Below are 12,350 nucleotides of genomic sequence, written 5' to 3'. Positions count from 1 at the left end.
AAACCATCTCAGAGCCTTTTTACTTTTTCTTAGCTCCTTTTACTCTATTGGATGAAAGCAGGGCAGAGGGAATAATATCAAAACATGCCCCTCCTCTCTTGCCTGCACCTCCTGCCAGCTGTGTGGAGATGACTGTGGCCCAGGGAGAATGACATCAACATGTGAGGCAGGCCTGCACTGTTTGTTCTTATCAGAGACGTGCGATAAGCAAGCAAAGAAAGTCCTTTGAAAGGCCTGTATGCCAGCAGCTTTGACAGAACTCTTTCGTCAACATGTCGGCTGATTTTGTGATGAGGATCTCACCACTGTCACAATTATCACCTCTGTTTTCTCAGTCGTGTTGAGTGTTTCTCAGATGTATCTGGCATCTACATCTCTTGAAATGCTGTAACATGCTGGTTCGTGTTTTGCACAGCAGTCAATGCAGTTTTTTCTTATGCTGTAAACCAATCCACTGACCAAGTTCAGACTGCAGAAGTGTACAATTATTACCTATTGTCTGCTGATAATTGCAGAGAAGAGGGCAAAAATCTTCTTTAGGACGCTGTACCTGGTGTACAGCTTCGAGTATATCTTCTAACAACAGCCTCTGTCCTATTTTCTACATCTAGTTTCTGATAAATTTAGGTAAATATACATACAGACATCTTTGGAATACAAGTTATATCCCTATTTTATCTACATGTGAAAAACAAAAGCAGTATACATCTCCTACTGTGTGGTTATTAAGTCTTTTTTTTTCCTTCAAATTTCTTATCTTTCTTTTTATTTCTGACTTAATGGAAACCATTTTGCAACTCATGTCATGTGTAGATGGATTTTTTTTAAAAGAGTAACTTATTTTAAAATACAAACTTTACAGTATTCCAGCTTGAAATTAATATGACTGCTCTCTTGGTTGACAGATGCCCCAACATTAAGTTTGATTAGGCAACATGTTTATGTGGAACTTTTTCATGGTAGAAACTTCTGTTTTTTCCCTTTGGTGTCATGTGAGTGTAACATAATCACAGCAGATGTCAGTAACGGGTTAAAAGCTTTGCCTTCACCCTGTGATTACACTGTGACACACACACACACACACACACACACACACACACATACACATACACACACCTACCTTCTGGCGTCACTCATCCAGTCAATCTGAAATGTTCTCTGGTCCAGTGCTTTGCCACAGTGCCAGGTACTACAAAGTCTATTTATAATTGAACCCCTCTGAGTTGTTTTTTCCTAACCGATAAAGCTTTGATTTCTTTTTGTGCCTGGCTAATGGCTTCTGCCAGCTTCAACAGCTTCTAAAAGTGGAGAACTGTAGAGCTCATCAACTCACTATTGGCTGACATTAAGGAGTGGTGGCAGCACATCAAAGGTTGCTCCAAATATGAATAAAAGATGCTTCTATTTTCTGCGTTTCTGTCTCAATCTTCCTCTTCCCTTTCCCTGACCATCTATTATGCTTACTCAGCATGAGAAACTGCTCTGGCAAGCCTTGATTCTTTGCTCCATTACTATGTTCTTTCTTTTTAAGAGACACAAGTTTGTGTGTACCTTTGTACCCGGCCTGAGGCCTTCAAAACCCTTTTGCAGTTGAGCAGCTCAGCCTTATAGTACTTAAATGTTTCTGGACTCCATAGGCATAGACTCAGTTTTTTGGGCTTTAAAGCGGTAACTCATTTGCTATCATATGAGGTTATTCACCAGTGATATATTGTAAAATATTGTAATTAACAGCATCTTCAAGGGAAAAAATAGCCTAATGCTATGAGGCTCCACTGTAATATATTTTATTGTACAAAAAATGGGGTAACTTTTCACATTTAAGACAGACAAATTAGCTCTACAGAAATGTGAAATGGTAGACAACAAACATTCTTTAAAATAACTTGTAAATTATTGTTTTAAGTATTGAGATCAGGGTTGATGTAGTTTAGGGTTATGCTGTCAGTCATTTGACCAAAAGTCACAGGATGCTGGTTGGTTTTCCTGCTGGTAAAAGATGTGGTCTTTCTGACAAAATTTTACAAAAAATGCAAATGGACACTGCATCTACAAAATCCTGCATCCAAAAGGCCTTCTATTTCTGGAATTACTGAAGTTTGATGCATCTCCATGTCATATCACATCATGGAATTCCTTCTTGACTCCTCAAAACTCAAGGACAGAGTCACTGTCCCACTCCCGAAGCTCACCCTTGGCCTGTTGCCCCTCTGCTGCCCTGAAGTAGAGTCTTGGTCATTGCCGTTGGTCTTGAGGCTGATGGAAGAGGAGGGAGTTGACGCAGAGGATCCACCGGTGCTGGTGGACTTTTTTCTTGAAGCAGAGCTGTGTTTTAGCGTAGCCTTGGCAGCCACTTTGAATGCATGGGCTGCAGTGCTGCATCTCACTTCCTCTATAGTGTTCCTGGAGGGTTTGAACAGGATAATGTAGACCTTGTTGAAGAAGATGCAAGCCAGCAGCCCAAAGCTGGATGCCAGAATAGCAATGACCTCCACTGCTGACACAAACTTGCCATACGTGCTGAAGTAAGCAGGAATGAAGGAGATCCATACAATAAAGAATATGAGCATACTGAAGGTGATGAACTTGGCCTCGGTGAAGTTCTCCGGTAGTTTCCGCGATTTGAATGCAAAGAAGAAGCAAATGGCTGCCAGGAGGCACGTATAGCCAATCAGAAACCCGAGAGCCATCATAGAGCCCTCGTTGCAGGTGATAAAAATGATCTCATCGATGTCATGATTCCTGTAGCTTGCAGGAGGGGCATTGTAAAGCCAGACCACGCATATCATTACTTGGACAAATGTGCACAGAAACACCAGCAGAAACTGTAGGTTTAATCCCCACCATTTGCGATGGATGCTGGTGGGGATCTTGGCTTCAAATACCAAAAGCACTCTGTTGGTTTTCACTAGGATGCAGGAGATACAGAGAACAAAACTTATCCCAAAGGCAGGTTGACGCAAACGGCACGTCCAGTCCTGTGGCTCACCGATGAAGATGAGAGAGCTGGAGAAGCAACAGATGAGTGAGAACAGGAGGACATAGGACAGTTCTCGGTTTGTGGCCTTCACGATCGGGGTGTTGCGAAATCTGACAAACACTCCCATCACAAAGGCTGTCAAGACGACGCCCAGCACTGCAAATATGGCCAAAGCTATCCCAAAAGGCTCCGTCCAGGAGAGAAACTCGATTTCTTTCAGGAAGCAGAATGTGTGGTTCCCATTAGACCAGGAGTTATTTGGGCACTTGGAGCAAACGCTGGCGTCTGTATAAATAAACAAGCATCAGCATTAAAATTGCATCATTAACAGAGTGTAACATTCAAACAGACATTGATTTCTCAATACCTTTATGGTTACTGTATTCTCCATCTGAGCACTCAGTGCATTCAAAGCAGCATGTGGGCATACTGTCGATGATCCCCTTTCTTGTTCCAGGTTCACAGTCCTCACTACAATTAGAAAATGGCACCTGCAGAATGTAGAGCAGAGATCTGATGAGACAGCAGCAAGTATAACTGTAGGTGAACTGAGGATGTTAAAGGATGTTGGAGGATGTTGTAGCTTTTTCCCCTTTAAATATATAAATAAATACTATTAATGCACATTTGTAGTATTTCTTACAGCACCTAAGCACTGCTTTCTATCATTGTGTAGTTTTCCTGTTGTGTATGATTCCCTTTCTGTACTTCACATGGAAAATCAAGGTCAGAGACACTAGAAAATAGACCAAATAAAAGCATAGGAGTTTTCACTATTCACAGCAACAGTAATTGTCTTTACTTGTATTTGCAAGTATTGGAATGCATAATCAAAGCCAAAAATTAAAAATAACCCACATTAATGTGAAGATCTAATAAATTGTTATTATTAAAGCAGTGTCAGCAGCAGATAAGTGGTAGTATAAGTAGTAAATCTTGTTAATATTATCCCTTATTACACCTATAGTATTACACCTCATTATTGTGCCTTACCATACTTTATTAATCCTTATTATTAATATTACAATACTTTATTGTTATTAATCATCACTACTACTATTTTCTCATATTACCACTCACTATGTAAAGTTTTAGAATTTTTACACTATATTACCTCTGTTATATTCACCTTATATTACCTAATTTTTACCTTTACCTTAAAAACCTGTTTTATTTTATTGCCTTTTACCATCTCTCTTGTACTTATTGCAGCTGTCCTGCACGTAATTGCTGCAGTGGCACCTCAATTTCCCCCCGGGGGATCAATAAAATGCAATCTTATCTTGTCTCTCACAAAAAAAAAAGCAAGAAAAAGAAAGAAAAGTACCTCAGAGCTGTGTCCATTCCACAGGATCTTTGTGTTGTCAATGAACAGTTTGACTCCTCTCTTGGAGTGCATGTTGTAGTATCCAACCTCCTCAAACACCACCGAGGCATCCTCAGCAGACCTCTGCCAGTTTATAATGGTGTAGTTCCCCACCAAGTCAGCGTTCTCATCAAAGTGCACCTTTTCCCCCATGCTGTTGGTGTAGTTCAGATGTCTGAGCTGCTTCAGGACCTGCAAAGGACAACCATACTTTTGGTTAATGGATGGATATTAAATAATAGGTGGACATATAGTGGTCCAGCACTGCCTTGAATGTATAAGTGGTGGTTCACTTTACCTGCCATGCCTCCATTTTCTTTATATCTGCACAGGAATTGTTAGCAAAAAGTCCATTCCCAGGTGTGCAAGTGAGTATGTCCTGCAGGGCCTGTGCAATTGAATAAACTGCCACATACACGTTGTAGGAGATGCGCAGGTGTGTGTAGTCCAAATATGGGGTCTCCACACTCAAAATATCCTCCTCGCCGGTACACAGTGGTCTGGAACTGGTGCTGCCATTCTCACTGTCTTGGAGCCTCAGGCTGTCTTCCAGGTAACAGTTGAAGGTCTCCTCCCAAAACTCCCTGACAAATTCATTATGACTCGATTTTTTTGGCTGGACTTGTTGTAAGAACTCCCTGAAGCCAGGTATGTGCCCTGCCCTCAGAGCAAATCCAATAGTGCCAGCCATAACATCAAGATACTCTGGTCTGGCAATGAGGGAGGAGCTAGCCCAAGCCTCACTGGCTAACCAGATGCGGTCAGTGATGTTTCGCCTGACCATCTCTTTGATTAGGGGCTCAACATCAGGACCACTGGCAAAGACTACGATTACTTTAGCGGTGGAGTTCTCAATCCTGTCAACCAGGGCTTGGATTTCGTGATCCTCAAAGTACTGAGAAATAAGTTCATTCAAATGAATGCAAATGTCTCGCTCTTCCATCTCTTTCTCAAACTTTTCAATCCCTGGGCGTCCATAATCATCATCCGAGGCCACTGCAATGACCCAGTTCCACTGGAAGTACTCGATGACGTCTGCCATGGCAGTGGCCTGGTACTCGTCTATGGGAATGGTTCTCATGAAGGACTTGTACTGGTTCTTGTTGCTCAGTAGACGACTGGAAGAGGCGTAGCTGATCTGAAACAGGACACATTTCAGATAATCCATCAAATGTTTATGTGTTGTGTACAGGTATTACTTTAAAAATGATGCTGACTGGAGAAATAAACACTATTTAAATCTGAACAGTAATTATGTGTGTAGCAGCCAATAATGTAAAAACCTCCATTAATGTAATAACTGCTAATAATGTTTTTCATTTTTCTATTTTCTTAATGTAAAAAAAAGTCTATAATGTGATAACTAGTGAAAAATGTAATACCTTTTTACAGTATGCACAAAACGCTGTTATGTTATTGGTTCAGAAATTTTGTTACATGATTGGTAAGTTAAAACATTAGCTATTTTTATTGGGCCTGCATTAAGAATGGGTAAATTACTACATTATTGACGGTTATTACAATAACAGTAGTTATTACATTATTGACTGCTACAAGATGCATGAACCTCCAGCCAGTACATTCAAATAAGCTCTGAAATGATTATCCTTAGTTTATGAAATAGTGAAAACAACAGTTTGCACACTGCATGGTTCCATCTATTCTTTAATGAGCCAAGGTGGTGTTTTGAGCCTCCAAACACCACCTGAGAGCATTAAGGAATCTAGATGGAGCGCTGATGTGGGCAAACTGTTGTTTTCACTATTTCAATAATTCAATATCTAGTGACTATTTCTGACTAACTACTATTTTTGTTATAACTTATTTTACTATTTAACCAGTAAAGTGTGATTTCCTACAGGAATATAAATACTGCACAGATAAGTGTGTTTTGATCATGCATGGAACACACAGAGGGTTTAAAAGGCAGCAAGAGCTGAATCTTTATGCAAGCTCATCTGTGTGCGTTTTGCTGTAGATTAAAAACTATGACACTGTTCAGTGGCTCACCTGGGGAATGTAAAAGAGGCTCAGTAAATTTGCAACTGCTGTGGAGACCGCAGATCCAGATGCTCCTACTACTGCGATAGTTGATGGGATGTGATCGGTGCAGTTACAAAATTCATCTAAATTAAGGGAATCAATCTTATTTTGGGCCACAAAACTAAGCGTGGCCTCCAGGGCCTTTGACACCGTGTTGCATGTGTCAAAGATCCTGTATCCAAGTGTGATGTTGGGCAGGAGAGTGCTGCTGTTGTTAATCTCATCAATTGCAAAAATCATGGCCTGGAGCCAGCGGAATCCACGGAAATTGTATCTGCAAGAGCAAAATGACACGGATTCAGGTGAGTATAATGTGTTATTAATCACATGGCGGTTTATTTGTTTATTCTCCCTGCATGCGGAATAGTTTGTCTACATACAGCATAAGAAGTCACAGACATCATTACCTCACACACTGTGTGGATTCTGGCCGAGCTGCCAGGTCTTGGTCTTTAGATGCAACACCGAAGTGTATTGGGAAAAGCCCCCCTAGGAGAATATCACCTGTCTTCTGTGCTCTCTGATGGGGCCCATATGTTGAAATGACATAACTGGACCCCAGGAGCAGCAGATAATACAGGGCAAATCTCATCTTTTTTTTTCCTCAGGTAAGACTGATCTCTATAAATCCCCAGTGTGAAGATATTCTCAGTCTTATCTCCTCTTTTGAATCCGTCTGCTGTGCTGTTTTGTCTTACTCATGTTTGCTCTGATGTGAATGACTGCCGGAAAGAGGAAAAATATAAATGGATGTTATTTGCTTGTTTCATTGTATCATCAAAAATCCACACACACTTGAAAATACCATCTGAAGCGAAATAGGCTCAGGATTTACATCAGCCAAGAGAGGAGTCACACTCTAATGACCCTCCTTCCTGTAAATGCTCGGTCTCATGCTGTGGCCAGTGAACTCAGTCACCATGGAGAAATGTGATAGCAGCCCCTGCTGCATCTGGCTAATAACCCCGGAAAAATGCCAGGGCAGAACTGTGCTAATGAAGCAAGGCCTGCTGGAGCCACTTCTTGCCATTTTAAGGGTATACAAAGGCTGTTGGCATAGCGTCTTATAATTTCATTTAATTTCTCATTTCTGTTGTTTGGGGTGAAAAATGTCTCATTAACGTTATCAGTTTATAAAGACTGTATGGTAGAAGACCCTCATTAACAAAAGCAAAGGCTCTTAACGTCTTCACATTAATTTCCAATTTGGCCTGCCTGCATTAATTACCCTCTTTGTACATTCACAAATGAAAGCATTAGCAGAAATACAATTAACTAGCATAATTATGACATCCATCTACCATTTTCAAATGCAGATGGGGAAAAATGTTAAAACTACTGACATAATTTGGGTTATTAGAATAAGACATCAACTCAGTGATTTTTAAAGTGCAAATCCGCAGAGTGAAGTTATTAACAGCAATAATATCATCAGTTCTTAATAAACCTGATCACAAACTAGCTGAAAAGGAGGCAGCTATTTTAGTGCTTTTGAATGCATCTGTATAAAGTAAAACAGTGAAAAGATCAAATGTGGAAAATAATACTCAAAGGATCAAACTTACCGCCTAAATTGTTGATGCTATTTAAATGCACATCTATAGCTTTAAATAGCAGGTCCTCTATGCAGTTTTCAGCTCCTTTTCCCAACAAATCCAGTGTGTTGAATGAGTCCCTGGGACAATGGTATCAGCTTCTGAGCCTATTTCTCCAGATGAATCATTAACAGGGAGTGGGGTAGTCCATTTCCCCAAACTAATTAAGTCCAATCACAGCTCTCTCCCACTAAACTAAAGTGATCACAACCCCAAGTGGCTTTATTATTAGAGAACGACCACAGGATTACAACAACACAATCATGCAAATTAATTACTTTCAGTTACTAACAAATTGCTTTGCCTCTATAGAATATTAAGTAAAAGACACCATTTATGTCACTTTAGAGGTTGTGAAAATGGATGTTAACTTATACCCACGGCCCTAAATATTCCCAGTGGTATAATAGGATGTATTTGTCTATAATAGTACAAACACAACAATCACATCTTCTTCGAGTATGTCTATGAGTAGTCCAATATGTAAGCATCATTTTTATGTCACAAAAGTGCCTCTAATGTATGAAGTGGTTTGATACTTTATGATTCTTCTTCTTCTCAACAAAGTCTGGATTTTAAAGTTCTGCAGTCTCAGTGCAAAACATGATTTTGTACCCTGTATCAATGAAAAACTAAAACTTTATTAGGAGCATAGCTTCGATATACACAGACAATTTCCTTTACATTATTCTGTATAGAAGCGTGGTCTTGGCATCCGCTGATCAGTTTTGCAGGCCAGTTTAATCTCACGCTGCATTTGCTCAGCTAGCTAGCTGTAACACGGTGAACCCCTTGGAAGCAATGGATTGCAGCATTATGTTCCTCAAACACTTCTCCTCACGCTCCGATGGATGCATCTTCAATTTGTTGCTGAGCAGATGTCTCTATTCAAAACAATTACAGTTTACAACATGTTGACTTGCTGCAGGCCTATCTGGTCCGTGGAAGATCACGAGCCCGGGAGTTCCTGAAAGCTTCGCAGTTTCCACAACCGATAGTGGGGGTGCCTGGTGCCAAGCTGAGGATACTGCCCCCAGGTGGTAGATTCAGACCGTGAAACCAACTAATGCATGCTTTACCATCAAGCACAAATAATCACAATAGCAGGTTAACTGTCAATAACAAATATTACTGGAGGGAATACTCAGATATTGCAGCAACCACATCTTCACTGTTTCCAAGCTTATGATTGTTAATTCACACTAAAAATCCAATTCAGCCATGACAAAACAAAAAGAGTTTATATATTCTAGCTGAGGGAAAGGGGTCAAAAGAGCAGGTGGCCCTGCAGATGTGACAGATGTTTCAGACCTCCCTCCTCTCTCCTCAGCCTAGAGAAAAGAAAAAGAGATGCAGCGGGAGGAAGATTGGGGACTGAGGAAAAGACAGAGCACAACGTCCAGGGATTAAAAACTCAAAGTTGGATTTTGGGTTTGTAATCTTTAACCAAAATTGCAACAAAGTGTTTTGTACCCTGGTGTTAATGGGTTTAGAGTCTTGAGTTTCAACTAGTAACCACGTAAAAGGTGACGCTGTAGACAAAGGGCTCATGGTAGAAATCTTTTATCATGTTTAAGTACAAAAAAAAAAAAAAAAAAAAAGACCAATGATAAACACACACACACAAACACATACACAAACACACAAACCACAAAAAACTTTTTTAACTTTCCGCTTGACCAAAACTTTTGAATGATTTCACCAATCTACTTACACCTATGGAAAAAGTTTTAGCACATTGTTATATTAGAAAGTGTCAGGCACCTGCATCACATTGTATTTCTCCAGGTGAAAGTTGTGTTCATATTTTAACAGTGAAATTGTGAATCAATTCCTAACTTTTCATATCAACTAGCACATCTATACATTATTACCAGTCACTGAGATTATGATTGTTTCCTTCATTCTGAAAAAGTTTACCAGTTACTTCAAGAAAATGAAACCTTCCGTCTTCAGTGGTGGGAATAAGTGAAGTTCGTGGTAAGGGCCTCTGTCATATCGTCCCTCTGACATGAGTGATCGCCTCAGATGCCAGCAGAGCTCTCAAACAAATCATGCCAGGGCTCTCTTTTCGAGAAATAGCACATATGTCTGAAATGTAACATTATGTGTAAAAAAATGTTCTGCGTACCTGAAGCAGTGGTTGTTAACAGAGAAGTTCACAAGGAATGGGAGCAGATTAAAATACAGCAGCACACCGGAGCATAAGACGGAAAGGTAAGGATGTCCTGTTTACAATTATGAGCAATAATTATCTCAACCATAATCTCAGTTTGAGCTTTAGTTCCAGATCCATACATGTCCTCACTCTTTCATCTTTAACATAAAAAGTAAAGCTCTCAGTGAATTCATAATCAGGTGTCTAAACAAGGATGAGTAAAGTAAAATAGTACTTTAACAATATTTGTACATAAATTAGACTGTTTGATAAGACCTGTAATATTTGTATTTTATTTCTCTGTAGAATATGTTACTTCAAATCAAACAATGTGAATAAAATGTTTGACTTAAAATATTTATTACCTCAAGTGATTAAAGCTGAAAAATAGACTTTGGATTTGAGTACATATAACTCAAGTGTATTTATACTAATTCCATTTTATGATAATAAAAATACTATATTCATATTTATTATTTCTGCAAACTCATTTGAATTATGTAGGAGTAAAGTAACTGAATTATGAGACAAACTTAGATAATTTTCAGACTTAAAGTCACCCTCCAATGATTGATTCAAGCCCTAAAAACCCTTTTTCTGTTAATTACATATTATTACTATTACATGTTTATTTTTGTCCATGAAAAATGTCCCTTCATGCCTTAAAATGGCTTAGATATAACTTACACTCTACCTTAATTTAGTATTTCAGTTCTATGAATACAGTCCCGCTCCCACCTGTTCACACTGGCTCATAATTTGTATTGTATTTGATAATGTATCCATGTAAAAAAAAAATTTTTTTCAGAGAATCTCACATTACACTGTTACTGTTCATTTGAAGCAGCCATTTTGAGCTTGTTTTGTTGATTTTCTGGAAATAAAAACACTCATGTGGGGCAGCTTTGTGTACACAGAACCAGGAAATCCCTCTTGCAACACTTGTAAAACCTGTACCATAGTTGTCTAATCTTCCTAAAAATCATTAAGCAAATTGCTTAGTTATACTGCTCATGTGAAGCAGCTATTTGGATGAGTCATCTCGATTTTTTTTTTTTTTTTTTTAAATAACACAGTCAAGCAATACAGCTGGTGCTAATGACATGGGAAGCACCATCCCGTCAGCTGAGATGATTAAAGGTTAAAAACTTGATTTTTAAAAAAGGAGGGCATCCTTTGTCAGAACTATTACTACGAGGATTGAATCCAAACGCACGACTCCAGACGAGAGCTCAAATTAATAGTCTTGTAATAACAAAAGTATCAACTGAAATTCACTATAACAAAAGTAGCAACAGAAAATCACTCTTAAAGAGGAATTACTAAAAACAAAGGCAAGACAAAAGTATCAAAGACACATGAAAACTTGACAATGGAAAAAACAAAGCAAAGTATCAAAGGAAATACAAAATCTGACGAGACTTGACGAGAGTTGACAAGACTTGACATGAAGCAAGGACGAATACATGACCAAACAGGACGAACTGGCACAGGACAAAGGGAAACACAGACTATATACACACACAAGGTAATGGGAAACAGGTGGAAACAATCAGGGTGTGGCAGACAATCAGACCATTGGGAAACACACAAGGGGAAGGGCAAGTGACCTGACACAAGAGGAGAGTGGGATTTAAAAAAAAAAAAAAGAAGAAGAAGTCACAAGACAAGACACAAGAACAACGCTGCGTTCCAAATCGCATACTTATACTTTTTACTTTTAGTATGTACTGCAGCTGCCCTTACAAAGTATGTAGTTTAGTATGTATTGGGACATACTAATTCTTTTTTTCCCTACTAAATAGTATGGTAGTATGGGTATTGGAACGCAGGGCAAAACTTAACAAAACATAATTTCTGAGACATGGCATCCTTGAGTTTCAGCATTTTAGTTTTCTGTAACTGTATACCACAACTACTCAGTTTATTTTATGAAACTGATTGTAAAAAATCTTCCCATGCACTACATATAAAACATTATAATAAAATACAAAGGATGGAGCCGTACAAAAAGGATACAAAACTGTGCACATACACATTGTGGTGCAGAAAACTGAATAATAATAGCTTCACTTTATTCTGCTCGGTAGTCATCAGAATTGAAATTGGTTGCCCATCACAATTTCATTTGCTTTCTGTTTTATATTCCAAATTATAATTGTGCACTTTGTAAGTTTGTTATTTACTTCATAGTTTATTTTAAGCTGG

At 38.9% G+C, this 12,350-nt stretch overlaps 1 protein-coding gene across 1 annotated transcript; it reads right to left on the bottom strand.

The window, feature by feature from the left end:
- Positions 1–2,120: 2,120 nt before the first annotated feature.
- Positions 2,121–6,981, bottom strand: casr (calcium-sensing receptor). The gene is made up of 6 exons (XM_030069259.1): positions 6,797–6,981; positions 6,357–6,663; positions 4,645–5,484; positions 4,308–4,538; positions 3,348–3,471; positions 2,121–3,265 (listed from the first exon to the last, which is right to left on the bottom strand). The coding sequence occupies exons 1-6, from the start codon at positions 6,979–6,981 to the stop codon at positions 2,121–2,123; spliced, it is 2,832 nt and encodes a 943-aa protein (XP_029925119.1).
- Between the last annotated feature and the right edge of the window lie 5,369 nt (positions 6,982–12,350).

This window comes from Myripristis murdjan, chromosome 14 (assembly GCF_902150065.1).
Source record: "Myripristis murdjan chromosome 14, fMyrMur1.1, whole genome shotgun sequence".
Taxonomy (NCBI): domain Eukaryota; kingdom Metazoa; phylum Chordata; class Actinopteri; order Holocentriformes; family Holocentridae; genus Myripristis; species Myripristis murdjan.
The sequence above is the reverse complement of the archived record's forward strand: the minus strand, read 5'-3'. Positions and strand labels throughout refer to the sequence as shown.